The 18,698-nt window shown below is 46.2% G+C and overlaps 1 protein-coding gene across 1 annotated transcript in view; it reads right to left on the bottom strand.

Annotated features, from left to right (window-relative positions):
* Positions 1 to 3,269: 3,269 nt before the first annotated feature.
* Positions 3,270 to 18,698, bottom strand: part of PRKAR1B (protein kinase cAMP-dependent type I regulatory subunit beta) — a 109,729-nt gene continuing 94,300 nt past the window's right edge. Inside the window, exons 10-11 of the mRNA XM_048493750.1 lie at positions 4,157 to 4,238; positions 3,270 to 3,641 (exon numbers count right to left, since the gene is read on the bottom strand). Coding sequence (XP_048349707.1) covers positions 3,469 to 3,641; positions 4,157 to 4,238 — 255 coding nt within the window. The 3' untranslated portion in view covers positions 3,270 to 3,468. The remainder of the gene's footprint in view (positions 3,642 to 4,156; positions 4,239 to 18,698) is intronic.

Here is an 18,698-nt window from a genome sequence, read left to right as displayed (position 1 = left end):
GAAGTAGCCGCTGTTCTTCTTCTGTCTTTATTTTTATGACAAACCATCATGTCTCTGCCAGTGAACGGTCTGCGCAAAGATGTGACATCACAAATCACCTGTGTATGGCCCCTTCCGCACATGCAGAATAATACACTTTCAATCCACTTTGCATTGCAGCTGTGTGGAATAGCAAAATCCACTTGAAAACAATTGTGAAAGTGGATTGAAAGTGCATTGTTCTGCATGTGCGGAATAATCCTAAAACTTACAAGATAGGGGAAGCGATTGCAGTCTCTAGTTTGTCGTGAACCCCTGTCTTAATTCAATGAGATGAAAACCACTTCCGACTTGTGTTCAGTTGCAACCATTCCTTAGAAACCCGCAGACTTTTACCCTGAAAGTCTGATATTGTCTGGAATGCAACAGCAATCAGACATTTTTGGTGTATTACACATTTTTTATTGGCGTAGCACAGAAATGCAATAAGCTCAACAGAAGGAGGGGAGGGAGAAAAACACGTTACCTCTTCTCGTTTTTTTAAAAAAAGATTTTCCTTTCTTTAAAAAATTACACAGAACTAGAACAGCCTAACACCGTGGTGGCGAACCTTTGGCACTCCAGATGTTATGGACCACAATTCCCATGAGCCCCTGCTGGCAGGGGCTCATGGGAATTGTAGTCCATAACATCTGGAGTGCCAAAGGTTCACCACCACTGGCCTAACATGACAGGGAATGAGTTTTACAGGGTCATCGTAGTATATATTCATTTGCTTAATTTTTTTTAAAGACAGTGCTCGTTCATTATCAGTCATCTCACGCGGTATCTGACTTCCCCGCACTTTGTACACATGAAAAAAAAAATTGTATCGGAGATTATAAATAAGCACAATAAATACAGAATTACAGCAATCAATAAAAAATGTGTGGGAACAAATCAGAAACTCCTCTCGCAAGTACAAGAATACCATACTGAAATTAATGGGGCAGGATTTCAACGAAGGCCGAACGACGTGGTCCCGGTGCTGGAGAAGGAAGACTCCAGTTTCCCCCTGGTTCCATTTGCCTGAGGCCCTTTCCCCACTCACCTTTTGTTGTGCGCTAACCTTGCCAATTAGCGCAGGGTCCAGTGGCACTCCCCACTACAGGGGAGGCAACAACGCAGCCGCCCCGATTCTGCCCCTCTCGCGCCCTCTCAGCGCGTGTCATTTCGGCTCCTCTTTTGAACAGAGCCTTTTGAACAGAGCGCAGGGCAGTGGGAAAGGCCGGGCGGTTGCCCCGGTTTCCTTTTTCCCGCCGCCTGATGACGTGGACCCTCCCGTCCAATCAGGGCATGGCGGGGCGTTCGCGGTGTGGCGGGAATTTTTTTTTTTAATTTTCAACTGGACGAATCCTCGACTATTTGTGGACACAAGATGTTGACAAGATGTGTCCACAAATAGTCAAGGATTTGTCCAGTTGAAAATTTAAAAAAAAATCCCGCTGCATCACGAACGCCCCGCCATGCCCTGATTGGACGGGAGGGTCCACATCATCAGGCGGCGGGAAACGAATGCAGCAGCCAATCAGGACACCCCCTGAGCGGATGCGTGGGGAGTCCTGCCTGGCAGCATACTCTTGCTCAGCCCGATGCGTTTAGGAAGGGGCGGAAGGCTGCTGATTGGGAACATGATTGGCGCCGAAAAGGTCCCGCAGCAGATGAAAGCGGTAAGTCTCCACGTTATTTTTAGAGTGGAGAAACGCCCTGAGCAACACCGCCTCTCCCTTGGATGCTTTTGGCTTTGGTAGGGAAAAAAGCGTTATCCCTACTATGCCTGTCTTTTTAAACTGTGCCTGTCTTTTTCAGACTGCTAGCAGAGGATATAAAAGCTTCTACTTAATGTCCACTTCAATACTTCGGTGACATGAGCGCTGACATTTTATCAATCTTTAAGGTATCACTGGACTCCTGTTGTTTTAGAGAAATGGGAAACAACCCTCTTTTCCCTACACCCAGTTCTGAAACTTGGAAGCAGGTTGTAGTGGTTAAGAGCAGGTGGATTCTAATCTGGAGAACCAGGTTTGATTCCCCACTCCTCCACCTGAGTGGCAGAGGCTTCTCTGGTGAACCAGATGTGTTTCCGCACTCCTACATTCCTGCTGGATGACCTTGGGCCAGTCACAGTTCTTTCTGAACTCTTTTAGCCCCACCTGCCTCACAAGGTATTTGTGGGGAGAGGAAGGGAAAGGAGCTTGTCAGCCACCTTGAGTCTCCTTATAGGAGAGAAAGGTAGGGTATAAATCCAAACTCTTCTTCTTCTTCTCCACACTGCACCATCATACATGCAATCCAGTCGGACACAGATGTCCCATGCCAACTGATGTCAAAGGGAGTCTCACCATCGGTTACTGTCATGGCAAACTCTTGAGCCAGATGGAGTAATGATACCCTCGATGCAGGGCATTAAACAGCAAAGGTTATGACACTGAGGAGCAAATGTATAAACCCTTTCCACCATATGTATCTACCTACCAGCATTTTGTGTGGTGGTTAAGAGCAGGTGGACTCTAATCTGGAGAACCAGATTGGATTCCCCACTCTTCCACATGAAGCCTGTTGAGTGACCTTGGGCTAGTCACAATTCTCTCTGAACTCTCTCAGCCCCACCAACCTCACAAGGTGGGTAGGGGAAGGGAAATCAGTTTGTAAGCCATCTTGAGTCTCCTTACAGGAGAGAAAAGCGGGGTACAAATTCAAACTCTTCTTCTTCCTCTTCCTCTTCCTCTTCCTCTTCCTCTTCCTCTTCCTCTTCCTCTTCTTCTGAAGCACAGTCCATTATGCCATTAACAGCCCCCAAGAGAAGTGAAAACAAACCAACATTTATCACTTCATGCTGACAAATACTCAGGACATAGGATTTCCCTACAATTTGTGTGGTCAACAGTTTAAAATATCAATCATGGCTGGCGGGGGGGGGGAACATATCTTAACCATATGGACTTAAATATACTGAACTGTACATAATTTCTGCAGGATCATAGCTCTCTTCATGAACAAATCCCTATTTACATCTTGGGCTGGCTTTTTGTAATGTGAAACCTTGAAAGATTCAGTCCTTGAAAGAATATTTAAAGCTGTTCTTTCTTTTCTTCCCATTTGACAAAAAAAGTGGCTATCTTTTTAGCAAACCTTGCTCAAATAAATCCGGAAATAGATGCCTTTTTTTTTAATGCACAACATTTTGGGGATCCTGGAATGCAACTTAAATGAACCGAACGGCTCTCAAAAGCCGCAAGCGTCCAGATCTCTGAAGTCTGCCCCTTTTTAATGACACACAAAAATCAGACATCCAACAACATGAACATTTCAAATAAAATAAAATACTATAAAACGCAACACGTCCTGTTTTCTTCATAAAGCTATGGAACGGCACAGGTCGACTTTTTTTTTTCTTTTTAAGTGCACGAGTTTTAACGTAAAGGCAACCAAAACCCAGACAGAAAGAACTTAAACAGTGAGAGAGATGAAACTGTTATATCTCTGGATGTTCCTCTTGAGGATTTCCGAACACGGGCCGAGAACTCGTTCAAAGCGAGGCCGGTCCAGTTTGACACACTTCAGGGGCCCGCGGGCCACCACAGTCGCAGCCCGGGGCCTGTTCAGCAAAAGGGCTATCTCACCTGGAAGCGGAAACAAAGAGACCATCACGCAACTGGAAACAATGCTAGGCTGACCAGACGTCCCGCTTTTGGCGGGACAGTCCCGCCTTCAAACAACTTGTCCCGCGTGTTATTTAAATTGTCCCAATTTTTGGGAGGCTGCCACACTGCCTTCTGGAAGACAGTCGCGGCTCCCCTGCGGCTATGACGGCGTATGTCACATGCAGTTGCAGGAGCATTACCTTCTGGGGGCTGCCATTTCCAGCCCTGTGACAGGGCGGGAAGCGGCAGCCCAGAAAGGCCGTCTTGGCTCTAACGACGCCTGCACGCATGCCGCCTACCCCTGTCCCGGTTCACAAAGGTGACCATCTGGTCACCTTAAACAATGCCCCTTGTGTTGATCAAGGGTCAATATTGATCAGAGGTTAAAGGGAAGAGCCCTTTTCTCCGGAAAAGCCACAGGGATACACAGACCCCGCTCTAAACACGACACCCACTTGTTTCCCAAAGTAAATCGAAAAGCCATGTATGCTTACCAAAGTAATCTGATGGTCCAAGTCGCCCAACTTCCACATATTCCTCGTTAGCAGACCTGCGCTGAAGAACAGACGCCGTACCCTGAAAAACATGGCCCAACAGGGGCTAGTGTCACTCCATTGATAGGTTGCTCTGAAAATCTGAATCAAGCATCAGCACACTCCAATCCAAGGTATAACTTCATACATGCAAAATATTCTATGGCCCATACTTACTCCAAGTATTATTTATTATTATTGATTATTATTTATTCAATTTGGTATACCGCCCCATCCCCGAAGGGCTCTGGCCGGTGTACAACATCAACATAAAATACAATAACAAGAGGGCGAGTAAATAGCAACTAATAAATAATACCTAACATTAAGAACTCGGCCCCATAAACTCTAAAATATTAAGTCCTGGTTAACCTTCCAACAGTATTATCTATTCCACAGATAGATTCCCAATATTCCACCTATTTTGACATGAGACAGTCCTTTCAGCAACCCATAAATTTATATGATAATATTTATAGTTCTCTAGTCAGAAGGGTTATGCGACTTGAATCAGACAGCATACTTTACTGGACTAGACACTGCGTTGTGCAGAAGACACATCACAAAAAAGAAATCGAAGGCTTTAATTAGGGCAATTTCTTTAGATTTCTTAATACCAACCATATTTGTATCTCGCTCCTTTACAAAGTAGCATTTGCAAAATCTTATTTATTTAAAACATTTTTCTAGCCACCCAATATCCAATGGCACAATATCAAACCAACAAAATGATGTCACAATTGGGCATCGGAGCCAGTAAGAGCCCAGGGCTTCTGGAACGTTCTCTCTCTTTCTCAGTGTGGCCGTAACAACGGCACATGGCAGTGGAAGGTGCAGCCAACATGACAACCCTGCAGGGCAGGGTTCTCCAGCCTATGGCCCTCCAGATGTTCATGGACTACAATTCCCATCAGCCCCGGCCAGCATGGCCAATGGGAAAAGCTGATGGGAATCGTAGTCCATGAACTTCTGGAGGGCCATAGGTTGGAGAACCCTGCTGTAGGGTTTGCAAGAGACAAACAGAGGTGGTTTGCCATTGCCTGCCTCTGTCTCGTGACCCTTAGTGGACTCCCATCCAAATACTAACCAGGGCCAACCCTGCTTAGCTTTTCAGATTTGACAAAATCAAGATCGGCTGGGCTATCTAGGTCAGGGCAGCCTCCATTCTGCATCAAGTGAAAGCCAAAAGAGGTGGGCTTCTTTGGTTAAGAGCAGGTGGATTCTAATCTGGAGAACCGGGTTTGATTCCCCACTCCTCCACCTGAGTGGCAGAGGCTTATCTGGTGAACTGGTTGTGTTTCCACACTCCCGCATCTGATGTTTCTCCTGCATCTGTGGCTGGCATCTTCAGAGGTTCCTCTGAAGATGCTAGCCACAGATACAGGCGAAATGTCAGGAGAAAATGCTATTGGAACACGGCCCTACAGCCCAGAAACCCCACAACACCCCAGTGATTCCAGCCATGAAAGCCTTCGACACTAGATTTAACTAGAGATCCACTGTTGGAGCAAAACAAAGGCAAGGTGGACCGTCTGCAAAGTCTTATGTTCAGGGGGAGATCTTGCCAGCCAAGTAAGAATTCTGTGGCGGATCGTGCAAAGGCACGCGTTTTGGCCGTCATGCAGAGCAGCGGCCCAATTAATGCCCACTTCTCCCTGGCCAAGCAAGAATAATCCCTCATTGTGAAAGAGCATTCCTAGGGACTATGTTCAACACTCGGTTGTTTCCTTGTGCCCTTGCCAGTTCTTTCTGTGTTTTGTCTGCCTCCTGATAGCCGTTAGAGATAACTCTAGACGTAGCCCGGATTGAGCTCGGTTCTAAGGAGGGGATTGCAGGCAGGCCGCCCACACCTGCTAAGGAAATCTTCTAGCACTTGGTTTCCTCAGAGAAATCCTCCGAAACGTAGCAAACTTCCATGGATCCACAGTGAAGCGATAAGCAGCTCTGGAGAGCCAGTGTGGCGTAGTGGTTAACAGCAGGCGTGCTCTAATCTGGAGAACCGGGTTCGATTCCCCGCTCTGCCACTTGAGCTGGGGAGGCTTATCTGGGGAACCAGATGAGCTTGTGCACTCCAGCACGTGCCAGCTGGGTGACCTTGGGCTAGTCACAGTGCTTTGTAGCTTTCTCAGCCCCACCCACCTCACACAAATAAAATATTCTTAGTGCCTTTTTCAAAGTTTTGTTTCAGGTGAAAAAAATTGGGGGGACGGTGAGAGATTGGCAATATACATTTTGTCAAGACCCAAAATTGTTTCTAAAAGGCTGCTTTCCATCCTGTCTGCGCTGAGCCTTAACTCTTGCCAAATGCTGCCTTCCGCAGACCTATCTCTGCCCCTAACGGTCCAGCAATCCCCCTCCAAACACGTGATATAAACCAGGAAATTTCCTGAGCAATTTTCGTGCACCCCTCTGTAGCTTGTCTGCCTTTCAGATCGGAGAAATACTGTGCTGAAGGGTAGAGATGGCTCATCTCCACGTGGAAAAAAAACCCCACTCTGTTTGGCAGTACGCAGCAATGCCTATTCCAGATACGTACTTTTCCATTCTTGTTTTCGACCATCACATTTCTGAGTCTTGCCCAGAAAGAACAGGTCTATAATGAACCAAAAAAAAAAAGAGAGAGGGGGTGTTGCAATATCCCGACAACAGGAAGCAGATGTGAGAATAGATTATATCTTTCTTTTTTTTGCCTCTCGGTGCAAGAGCTCTCTCCTCTGCAAATGCTTCCTGGAGACCTGTCAAAGGGTGACCCTCTTGGAAATACAGTCCTCTCCAGGGCACAAAGGAGAGGATGCTCATAATTAGTCATCAAACGGGCCGCTGTGTTTTACATTGTGAATCAATCCCGCGGAATCTTCCATTGCAACAAAACCCCGTTATTCCGTCCACCGAGGATGTGAACGCTGGTTGTAGCAATAGTGATAATGCGCCGAGCTGGAAGTTGGTTTGAGCTGTAGAGGCTTATCTAGTGAACCAGATTAGCTTGTGCACTCCAACACATGCCAGCTGGGTGACCTTGGGCTAGTCACAGTTCTTCAGAGCTCTCTCAGTTCACAGGGTGTTTGTTGTGGGGGGGAGGGGAAAGGAGATTGCAAGCCCCTTTGAGTCTCCCTACAGGAGAGAAAGGGGGGTATAAGTCGTCGTCGTCGTCGTCGTCGTCTTCTTCTTCTTCTTCTTCTTCTTCTTCTTCTTCTTCTTCTTCTTCTTCTTCTTCTTCTTCTTCTTCTTCTTCTTCTTCTTCTTCTTTTTCCCCCCCCGCTCTGCACTTGAGCTGTGGAGGCTTATCTGGGGAATTCAGATTAGACTTTGGGCTAGTCACAGTTCTTCAGAGCTCTCTCAGCCCCACCCACCTCACAGGGTGTTTGTTGTGACGGGGGGCAGGGAAAGGAGATTGTAAGCCCCTTTGAGGCTCCTATAGGAAAGAAAGGGGGGATATAAATCCAACTCTTCTTCTTCTTCTTCTTCTTCTTCTTCTTCTTCTTCTTCTTCTTCTTCTTCTTCTTCTTCTTCTTCTTCTTCTTCTTCTTCTTCTTCTTCTTCTTCTTCTTCTTCTTCTTCTTCTTCTTCTTCACAGCCTTCTGGAGCCACTCAGTTAAGAACGAAGCTGGTGGCCAGAGAGATATGTACCCTTGTCATGAGGTTTTACTGCTCAGATGTTTCAAATCTCCATGCCCGGCCCGTTTCAGAAGGACATCTGACCTCAACTTAAATGGGAGAAGGAGAACTCTGCAAGGGGAGAGAGGGGGCTCTCCTGGCGCTACTTTACCTTTTGGGATTGAAATGATAAATCTTCAGTGGTTTCAGGAATCCCGTAAAACTGCAGGGAGGGTCTCCTTTCCCAGTAACCTGATCTCACTTCTCCTCCTCCCCTTCCTCCAATTAAACATGGGCACCGTCTTGCCAGGGCAACAGGGGCTGATGACCTAAAAGCCAACGGTTCTCACCACCTATCGGGTATCTTGGCTCCATTCTCCCACCACCCACCTGCACCTGTTCGCCTCTCCTCCTTGGCTCCTTCCATCCCCCCCCCCAACTCCCCCTCCCCACAGCAGACCGGCTCCTTTTGCAACGGCACACCATACCCACTAATGGCTTTCAGAGGCCCCAGCGACCCCCTGCGTGAAAATTTACGGCTTTATTTATGGCGCCGTAATGTAGGGTATTAAAAAAATAAATTAAAATTTACAACCCGTGAACTTGCATCCCTTCTGAAGTAATGAGGGTTCTTTGGGGGTAGGGGTGGGGATCAAGATGTTTCCATTTTGAAACCGTGCCGTTGGAAGCCACGAAATGTGTCCCAAGTCCTGGTCTCTGAGCCTGGGACGTGAGGTTAGCAGCTGGCCCGGTCTGCCTTTTATTGGCGTGCTGTCTTATATAACAGTGGAATTGTCAGTCACACTTTCCTTAGGGCTCCTGGTGCTGTATTTTCTCAAGCTTGTTTTCTGCTGCAGGAAAAGAGATTCCACCTAAACATTAGGAAGAATTTTCTGACAGTCAGAGGTGTTCAACAGTGGAATGCACTACCTCGGAGTGTGGTGGAGTCTCCTTCTTTGGAGGTTTTGAAAGAAAAGAAGAAGAAGAGTTGGATTTATATCCCCCCTTTCTCTCCTGTAGGAGACTCAAAGGGGCTGACAATCTCCTTGCCCTTCCCCGCTCACAACAAACACCCTGTGAGGTAGGTGGGGCTGAGAGAGCTCCGAGAAGCTGTGACTAGCCCAAGGTCACCCAGCTGGCGTGTGTGGGAGCGCACAGGCTAATCTGAATTCCCCAGATAAGCCTCCACAGCTCAGGCGGCAGAGCTGGGAATCAAACCCGGTTCCTCCAGATTAGATACACGAGCTCTTAACCTCCTACGCCACTGCTGCTCCTGGCTGGATGGCTACCTGTCCAGAGTGCTTTGATTGAGTCTTCCTGCATGGCAGGGGGCTGGACTGGATGACCCTTGGGGTCTCTTCCAACTCTATGGTTCTATGAACTCTCCTGTTGAACATATGAAGCTGTGTCATCCTGAGTCAGAACGTAGGTCTGTCTAGATCAGTACTGCCTACTCAGCTGGCTGTAGCTCTCCCAGGTCCCATCAGCTACAACCTAGTCCTTTAAACTGGAGATCCCGGGGATAGAACCTGGGACTTTCCACATGCCGAAACAGATGCTCCACCACTGAGCCACAGTACGAACTTGCACATTCAATGCTTCAAAGATAGACCCCCCAAAACAATATAAAAGAACAGAGAAATGCAAAGAAGAAGGAGGAGGAGGAGGAAGAGGAGGAGGAGCAGGAGGAGGAAGAGGAGGAGGAGGAAGAGGAGGAGGAGTAGTTTGGATTTATTCCTCCCACCCACAACAAACACCCTGAGAAGAGGGTGGGGCGGAGAGAGCTCTGAAGAACTGTGACTAGCCCAAGGTCACCCAGCTGGCGTGTGTTGGAGTGCATACGCTAATCTGATCCACCAGATACGCCTCCACAGCTCAGGCGGCAGAGCGGCGAATCAAACCCGGTTCTCCAGATTAGAGTGCACCTGCTCTTAACCACTACGCCACCACTGCTCAGGCAAGGAGGAATTGTGTGAGCTCAGAAGATGACACCAGGAAGGAAGTTCACAAAACAGCGCTCAGCACAATCTTATTGATCGATTGATTGATTCGTTGGATTTAATATCCGGCTCTTCCTGCCCCAACGGCCAGGCTCAGAGCGTCTATCAAAACTTGAACAATGCATCCTTGTTACAAAAACATGAAGCTTAAACGACATTTTCAAAATGATCAAAAGCAAGTAGAACAGCAGGATTCTATCATAAGACTGTAATAAAGGGCAGGAATAAATGCAGATGAATAGAATAGAATAGAATAGAATAGAATAGAATAGAATAGAATAGAAAATAGAAGAGAAGAGAAGAGAATAGAGAATAGAGAATAGAGAATAGAGAATAGAATAGAGAAGAGAAGAGAAAATAGAAGAGAAAAGAGAAAATAGAAGAGAAGAGAAAATAGAATAGAGAATAGAATAGAATAGAGAATAGAGGAATAGAATAGAATAAGAATAGAATAGAATAGAATAGAAAATAGAATAGAATAGAATAGAAAATAGAATAGAATAGAATAGAAAATAGAAGAGAAGAGAAGAGAAGAGAATAGAAAACAGAATAGAGAATAGAATAGAATAGAATAGAATAGAGAATAGAGAATAGAAGAGAAAATAGAAGAGAAGAGAAGAGAAGAGAAAATAGAAGAGAAGAGAAGAGAAAATAGAGATATGAGGAGATGGAGAATAGGAATAGAGAAAAGAGGGAGAGAAAGAGAAAGATACAGAGGAAGAGAAATAGAAAATGGGAGATAGGAGATGAGAGGATGAGAGAAAATAGAAGAGAATGAGATAGAATGGAATGAGAGAAATAGAAGAGAAGAGAAGAGAATAGAATAGAGAATAGAGGAATAGAATAGAATAGAATAGAAAATAGAATAGAAAATAGAAGAGAAGAGAAGAGAAAATAGAAGAGAAGAGAAGAGAAGATAGAATAGAGAATAGAGAATAGAGAATAGAGAATAGAGAATAGAATAGAGAATAGAATAGAATAGAAAAGAGAAGAGAAGAGAAAAGAGAAAATAGAAAATAGAAGAGAAGAGAAAATAGAATAGAGAATAGAATAGAGGAATAGAATAGAATAAGAAGAGAAGAGAAGAGAAGAGAAAATAGAAGAGAAAATAGAAGAGAAGAGAAGAGAAAATAGAAGAGAAGAGAATAGAATAGAAAACAGAATAGAGAATATAATAGAATAGAATAGAGAATAGAGAATAGAAGAGAAAATAGAAGAGAAGAGAAGAGAAAATAGAAGAGAAGAGAAGAGAAAATAGAATATAGAATAGAATAGAATAGAATAGAATAGAATAGAGAATAGAGGAATAGAAGAGAATAGAATAGAAAATAGAAGAGAATAGAATAGAAAATAGAAGAGAAGAGAAGAGAAAATAGAATAGAGAATAGAATAGAATAGAGAATAGAGGAATAGAATAGAATAGAATAGAATAGAATAGAAAATAGAAGAGAAGAGAAGAGAAGAGAAGAGAAGAGAAAATAGAAGAGAAGAGAAGAGAATAGAAAATAGAATAGAGAATAGAATAGAATAGAATAGAATAGAATAGAATAGAAAGCAGATGCCGCAGAGCAAATTCAATTCCCGTTAAAATGAATAAAACTCATTAAAAATATTAGTGGTAAGAAATCAAAACGAGGGAATATCAAGAAAGCAACAGTGTCAATCGAATTCGCAAAGCCCAGCAGAGGAAAAGCACTATTTTTAAACTACACTCTGCCTTCCAGAAGAACTAAGCACAAACTTTAGGAACAGGATCCACCAGACCACGGCCACACAGCCTGGAAAACCCACCAGAACCAGTAAGCAGCAAAAGGCCGACCACAAGAGGCCAAGCTAGTTTCCCAGAGTGAGGCATTCCACAGTCCGGGGGGCCATCTCCGAAAAAGCCCCGTCATGAATTCTCACCAGCCTACCCAATGTGCTTTTCCAACTGGCATCCAGCTCTGGAACGTACCACCGGCCTGTTTTGTATTATCTTCCAAAAAGAGAACTGCATACCTCATGACTCAGCCGAAGCTGGCCGACCAACCCCATTGGGCCACCCACCAGGGACCCCCAACCGCCCGGCTGTTCTGAAGCTAGAAAGATACTGTGCAGATAAACTGCATTCATATTTCCAGGCCAAAGTGTTTCCCAGCGACCCCTGCAGAAAAAAAACATTTTGCCAACTGGTTTCTCAACGGATACGTCACCTGATTCACCCAGCACCACCAGACAACGTTTATAATCAGATTAACGTGACTTCTGCTTTAACCCATGCTTTTAAAGAACATCCAGCTTTTCAGGATTAGGTGAACCAAGGTGGATAACAATTTTTTTTAAATTGCTTTGCAAGGATGAAGAGGTGGTCCATTCCACCAACCGTGGGAAGAAGCTTCCTTTGGTGAAAGGGGTCTTTGTCCATTGGATCATGCTTTTTCCCAGCCCTTGGGCACTTTTTGATTTTGAAGCAAAAGCAGAAGCAGAAGCAGAAGAAGCAGAAGCAAAAGAAAGAAAGAAAGAAAGAAAGAAAGAAAGAAAGAAAGAAAGAAAGAAAGAAAGAAAGAAAGAAAGAAAGAAAGAAAGAAAGAAAGAAAGAAAGAAAGAAAGAAAAGGAGGAGTTCGGATTTATACCCCACCTTTCTCTCCTGTAAGGAGACTTAAGGTAAGGTGACCAGCCGTCCCGCTTTTGGCGGGACCGCGCTCCACGGCTCCGCGATAATTGTGTCCCAGCTGTCCTCGGGCGGAGTTTTAAAATTGTCCCGATTAGGCAATGTGCTCCTGCGGCCGCGTGCGCCTCCTGCACTGCCGCACTGCCTTCTGGGGCGCTTTCGTTTCCCACCCTGTCATAGGGCGGGAAACAGGGAAGTGCCCCAGAAGGCAGTGCGGCAGCGCAGGAGGAGCACGTGGCCGCAGGAGCGAACTGCCTTTTGCGGTGCTCCCCGGTTGAAACTGCGCAAAAGGCAGTGCGCTCCTGCGGCTGCGTGCGCCTCCTGTGCTGCCACACTGCCTTCTGGGGCACTTCCCTGTTTCCTGACCAGGGAGCGCCGCAAAAGGCAGTGTGCTCCTGCGGCCGCGTGGGTGCCCCACGTTACAGGAGTAAAAATCTGGTCACCTTAACTTAAGGTGGCTGACAAGTTCCTTTCCCTTCCTCTCCCCACAACAGACACCTTGTGAGGTAGGTGGGGCTGAGAGAGTTCCCAAGAACTGTGATGAGCCCAAGATCACCCAGCAGGAATGTAGGAGTGTGGAAACACATCTGGTTCACCAGATAAGCCCCAACCACTCAGGTGGAGGAGTGGGGAAGCAAACCCGGTTCTCCAGATTAGAATCCACCTGCTCTTAACCACTGCACCACGCTGGCTCTTGGGAACAGCCCCCCCCCCCATCTCTATCTGCAAGAGGAAGTATCTCTTTAGTAAGGTGCTTCCTGCTTTGGTGGTTAAATTCTCCTTGCAGTGAATTTAGGAAGCTCTCTAAGGCTTCCATTCATGCCGTTTACCTGTCCATCTAGGACTATGGCAGGTTGGCAACCCGCCCGGCTATAACAGCTATTAACAGCTATACGGATTTCTCCATGACAACATCGCTGCTAAATTTTGGCTCGCTGAACCAAGCTACTGAACATTTTACTAGCATGCTATGGAACGGTAGGGGGAAAAACGAGGCAGAAGATGCTTAGCACAAGTCAGACAGAAGTATAATCCAAGTCACGTCAAAGTCAATGGAAACTCTTCTTGGCTCCATCACCGGTTGGACGGAGCCTAAAAAACCAAAACACATTTATGGCACAGATGACACGTGAGCATTTTATTTTGTTCTCCGTCCTACTGGTCACATGCTTCAAAAGCCGATCAATCGCCACAGCACCTCACGGTCCCTTTGAGTTTGAAAAATGAAAGCGGTTGTTGACGTTGAAAAAGGCACGCTTGCAAAGGGCGACAAGCTAATAACTCCAGCAGATGCACTGAGATTCAACCCAACCTCAAGGTGATGTTTTTAAAACCCCCAAAACAAGTTTAAGGCCGAGCAGCTGGCTTTGATTTAAACTCTACACCGGTATAATTTTCAAGCAATTTCGGTTCGATTTCACCAGCTTTTTCTTGCATGACTATTCCGGCTTCTTGCCTGTTAGAAAGATTACTACTTTGAATCAGGCGGTTGCCTAGACAGGCCTCACATTTGCATTTCAAAAGCCACCCCTCTCTTGGAGCGATGTCCACCGGCCGACGCGCTCTTTTCTCGGCTCGCAAAGATTAATTGGACAATAATGACGATGAAAGAGGCATTTCTCAATCGGCAAAGACACCAGCTTCCAAGCAGCAGGAAGAGCTAGCGAGTCCTTCACAAAATGGTGAATTATTTCTTGCCGAACAGTCACGCGCTGGCTTGGGAATGGCGGGGTAACGAAGAAGAGGTGCCAAGGACTTGGGAAGCCAGTTGGTGGCCACAGAGTATTTATACAAATCCAAAACAAGTTGCCTTCTGCCTCTGGGAAAGACAGGAGTAAATATGAATCAACGTATAAAGGATTCGGCAGGAGTAAAACTTAGATACAATCTTAGAAAGGAGACGCAGAGGCAGATGTCAGCGTCGGGAAGGCTGCAGCCGTTTTTTGGAGAACAAATAAGATCTGGTGCTCACCAACCATTGCCCTAAAGACCAAGCTCCGCCTATTCACCTCCATTGTGATCCCGACAGCCACTTATGCTAGAGAGACCTGGAAGGCATCAACAAGTATCAACAACATCAATGTCTTCCAACAGAAGTGCCTATGCCGAATCCTGAATCACTAGCAAAAAGGTGCTCCGAAGGAGTGGCTTGTGCAAACTCCATACCATCGTTGCACGCAGAAGACTTCAACCAGCTGGCCATGTCCTTCACATGGAGAACGGTTGGATCCCAAAGACGGCTATGAAGTGGATACCTTCTGATGCCAAACACCAGCGAGGACACCCCTGAAACACCTGGAGGAGAACATTTGAGCCAGACCTGAAGGCACTGAAGACTGCATGGGAAGAGGCTGAAATTTGCGCCCAAGACCGGAACTGCCGGAGGGCATTTGTTGTCCGATATGCTATTTAGCATGGGAGGGTCTAAGTCTCAGTAAGTCTTTGTTGGATCTAGCATGTGGATCTAGTAGTTGGATCTAGCATGTGGATCTAGTAGTCTTTGTTGGATCTAGTAGTGGTTAAGAGTGCGGACCCTAATCTGGAGAACTGGGTTTGATTCCCTTCTCCTACACATTTGAAGCCTGCTGAGTGACCTTGAGCTGCTTGCCGTCACAGTAGCAAGAGGACAACATTTCAGGACAGTTTTAGCATGTGATCTTCAAAACAACCCTCGTCTTCAGCAGTTTGAAGACATGCATGGAACTGGAACGGTGCCATTTTTCACAGGACAACTGGTTTTCTTTCCATTGTGTAGGCGTCTTCTTCCACAGATTCCTGGTTCTTTGAATGCCGACTTCCACGCCACAAATAAAACCTTGAGAGATTCTCAACTCGAGCAAAGCCATGCCTCTTTTGGCAGGGGGGGGCACCCAACCTGCTGATGACCTTCACGTGTCTTCTGCCGCCCCGGCCTCCCCCTCCTCCTCCGTTATGAGAATGTCAAAGAGTTCAAGACTCATTCATGTACTCTTCCAAGAGACAGCCACCCTCCCGTAAGCGGAAGGGGAACAAAGGGCAGTTCCCCTTGGCACGTGCACCGAAATAGCCACAAGGAGCCGAGATTTTTCTTCCTAAAATGACAATCCATCATGCCTGAAGGGCAGTGAAAACAACAGAGCCGCAGGGGCATTTCCGAGGGACCGGTGAAAGGGCAGGGTTAGATCCCAGACGCAGCTCCACCCAACTGGTCATTAATCACCAGGAAATTCCTTTTTCCTTGATGCAAAATTCAAACCGCTTGCTTTTTTTTTTAGACCCTTTCCATCCTAGTCATGGACTGTGTAACCTTCTGTTATTTTATACCCACAGATACACACACATGCACTGACGCTAATGTACACAAACCATTAAAACTCAGTGTCGGCCAGAACTGAATTTGGGAACAGGCGTTGATGACGCAGGCCGAGCCACACTCAATCGAGTCGCTCCCTTTTCTTAACTTATGTACTTATTACTATTGATTTGATCAAATTTCCTCCCCTTCTGGGCTCAGGGCAGTTTCCAATGTTAGATATCAACACAGTGATAACATCTAAACACTATACATTCGTCTACAAACCAGCATGGCGAATTATCCCTCGCAGCAGTGGTGTAGTGGTTAAGAGCAGGTGTACTCTAATCTGGAGGAACTGGGTTTGATTCCCAGCTCTGCCGCTTGAGTTGTGGAGGCTTATCTGGGGAATTCAGATTAGCCTGTGCACTCCCACAAACGCCAGCTGGGTGACCTTGGGCTGGTCACAGTTCTTCTGAGCACAGGGTGTTTGTTGTGGTGGGGGAAGGGCAAGGAGATTGTAAGCCCCTTGAATCTCCTATAGGAGAGAAAGGGAGGATATAAATCCAACTCTTCTTCTACCGTTGAGTCCCACCAGATCTTAAAGGAGGACAAATTAAATGAACAATTCATCTGGATAAATGGGGATGAAAAGTTCCCTTTACTACATTCCAAAGTGTTCATCAGACCTTCACGACCTGATCTAGACAAGAATTTGCTGGCATAATTCCAGTAACAAGTTAGGTACACTGTTAAAACAAGCGACACCATCTAAATGTATTGCCTTGAATGGACTTAAACAGTACAGAGCTAGACGAACTGAAGGTATGTCCTGGTTGAAGGAAGTTTCCAGCATTTACTCCAGGAAACAGAGCAAATAGACCTGAGGGATACACATAAGGGATAAAAGTGAGGCTCAGGTGTGCACCTGGAAGGAACCACCTAATATACTATTGATGTTTGGGCCAAGATAAATCATTGTCAGTTTCTGTGGGAAAACAACAGAACTAACATGACCCTTAATGGCAGATTTTTCCCGTGCCAAGCAGTGTGGCGTCTGGCCAAAGAGGCTCGGTTTTCCTCCTTCAGACATGCCAACGGACAAAGCCATAAAAAGTTGTGACAGGGAGGTGGGGAAATGTTGCATTTTAAAGATTCCTCCACTCGACAATGCGCGCCATTCTCTGTCGCCCTCTCCGAAGCCAGGAAATGTCCACTGAGTCAATATGAAAACTGGCTTGATAATAGGTTATTCATCAGCTACTCAAATTTGGAATTGACCTTCGCAGTTAGCGTGTTCAGAGCGCAGACGTTGCAGAATGCTGCCCCCCTACCAAGTCGGCAAGCTTGAATGGAAAGAAAGAAAAGAAAAGAAAGAAAAAGAAAAGAAAGAAAAGAAAGAAAGAAAAGAAAGAGAAAGAAAGAAAGAAAGAAAGAAAAGAAAAGAAAAGAAAGAAAGAAAGAAAGAAAGAAAGAAAGAAAGAAAGAAAGAAAGAAAGAAAGAAAGAAAGAAAGAAAGAAAGAAAGAAAGAAAGAAAGAAAGAAAGAAAGAATTATGAACATTTTGGAGGGAGGCAGAGAGAAGGTGAAGAAAGAGAAAGATGGGGAAAGAGGATGAAGAAAAAGCAAGCAAGCAAGCAAGCAAGCAAGCAAGGAAGGAAGGTGTTACTCAACCCACCCAGCCCAAATGCTGGAGAAAATAATGTCAAGGTGGTCCAGTTATTCCCTTCCCCTCGCCACCTGCTACTCTGTGCAAACACTCAGAGGAACTGATGCAAGCAGAGCAAAAGAGGGAGGAAACCCAGACAGATACCGTAAAAGATACCTCCCAACAAATGCTGACCAGTGCCTAACCCAGACAGATACCTCCCAACAAATGCTGACCAGTGCCTAGGCCAGCAGCTGTGGCGGGTGAGGGCAGGAACGGAAAGGATAAGACCTTTCCAGCAGGGGCGGAACGAACTATTTGGACACAATCCACCAGCAAGGTCTCCTATTTGTGCCAACCAGGCGTTGCAATAGACCGGGGCAGGGAAGCCCACTTTAAAACCAGCGTCGAGAAGATTCCACCCAGGGAGGATACTGTATTAATATTTCCCTTTAAATGAACAGGGGAACAGGTTCCAACCAATAGAAAACTTATGGGAACTACGCACACACACGCAAACATAAGGTGACCAGATTTTCACCTTTTTAAGGCGGGACGCACGGGCACGCGGCCGCAGGAGCGCACTGCCTTCTGGGGCGCTCCCCGGTTTGGCGGGAACTGGGAGCACCCCAGAAGGCAGCGCGGAAGGCTGCCACACTGTTCTGGGGCGAACCGGGAGCGCCCCAGAAGGCAGTGCGGCAGCGCAGAAGGCAGTGCGGCAGCCTTCCAAAAATCAGGACATTTAAAAAACAAATTGGGTAAAAGAGGGACTGTCCCGCCAAAAGCGGGACGTCTGGTCACACTACGCAAACACCATCTTGTAAAATGTACCCACGTTCTGACACTACCATGAGGTGCCTTTCCCTGCCTCTGGTCACGGGGCTGCCGTTTTCCACAGCAGCTCTGTATTTTATTATATATTTATATATTTCATCACATTTCTATACCGCCCTCCCCCGAAGGGCTCAGGGCGGTGTCCAACATTAGCCATAAAACAGTTACAATTAAAGCAAGTAATAACAACTAAAATCCAATTAATAGAACCATATACAACTTTCAGATGGCTGCAGGTCCCCCCTCCCCCTTTACTTATACCCACGGGAGGGCGGATGTTAATTATTTGGCGAGAAGTTGATGTTACCCCGGCTGGCCAAATGCCTGGCGGAACAGGTCCGCTTTGCAGACCCTGCGGAAACTCTGTGAGTCCCGCAGGGCCCTAATTTCACCTGGGAGCCTGTTCCACCAAGTAGGGGCCAGGGCCGTAAAAGCCCTGGCCAGAGGTGGGATCCAGCAGGTTCTCACAGGTTCCTGAGAGTAGGTTATTACTAATTGGTGATTT

This window comes from Sphaerodactylus townsendi, linkage group LG04 (assembly GCF_021028975.2).
Source record: "Sphaerodactylus townsendi isolate TG3544 linkage group LG04, MPM_Stown_v2.3, whole genome shotgun sequence".
NCBI lineage: Eukaryota > Metazoa > Chordata > Lepidosauria > Squamata > Sphaerodactylidae > Sphaerodactylus > Sphaerodactylus townsendi.
The sequence above is the reverse complement of the archived record's forward strand: the minus strand, read 5'-3'. Positions and strand labels throughout refer to the sequence as shown.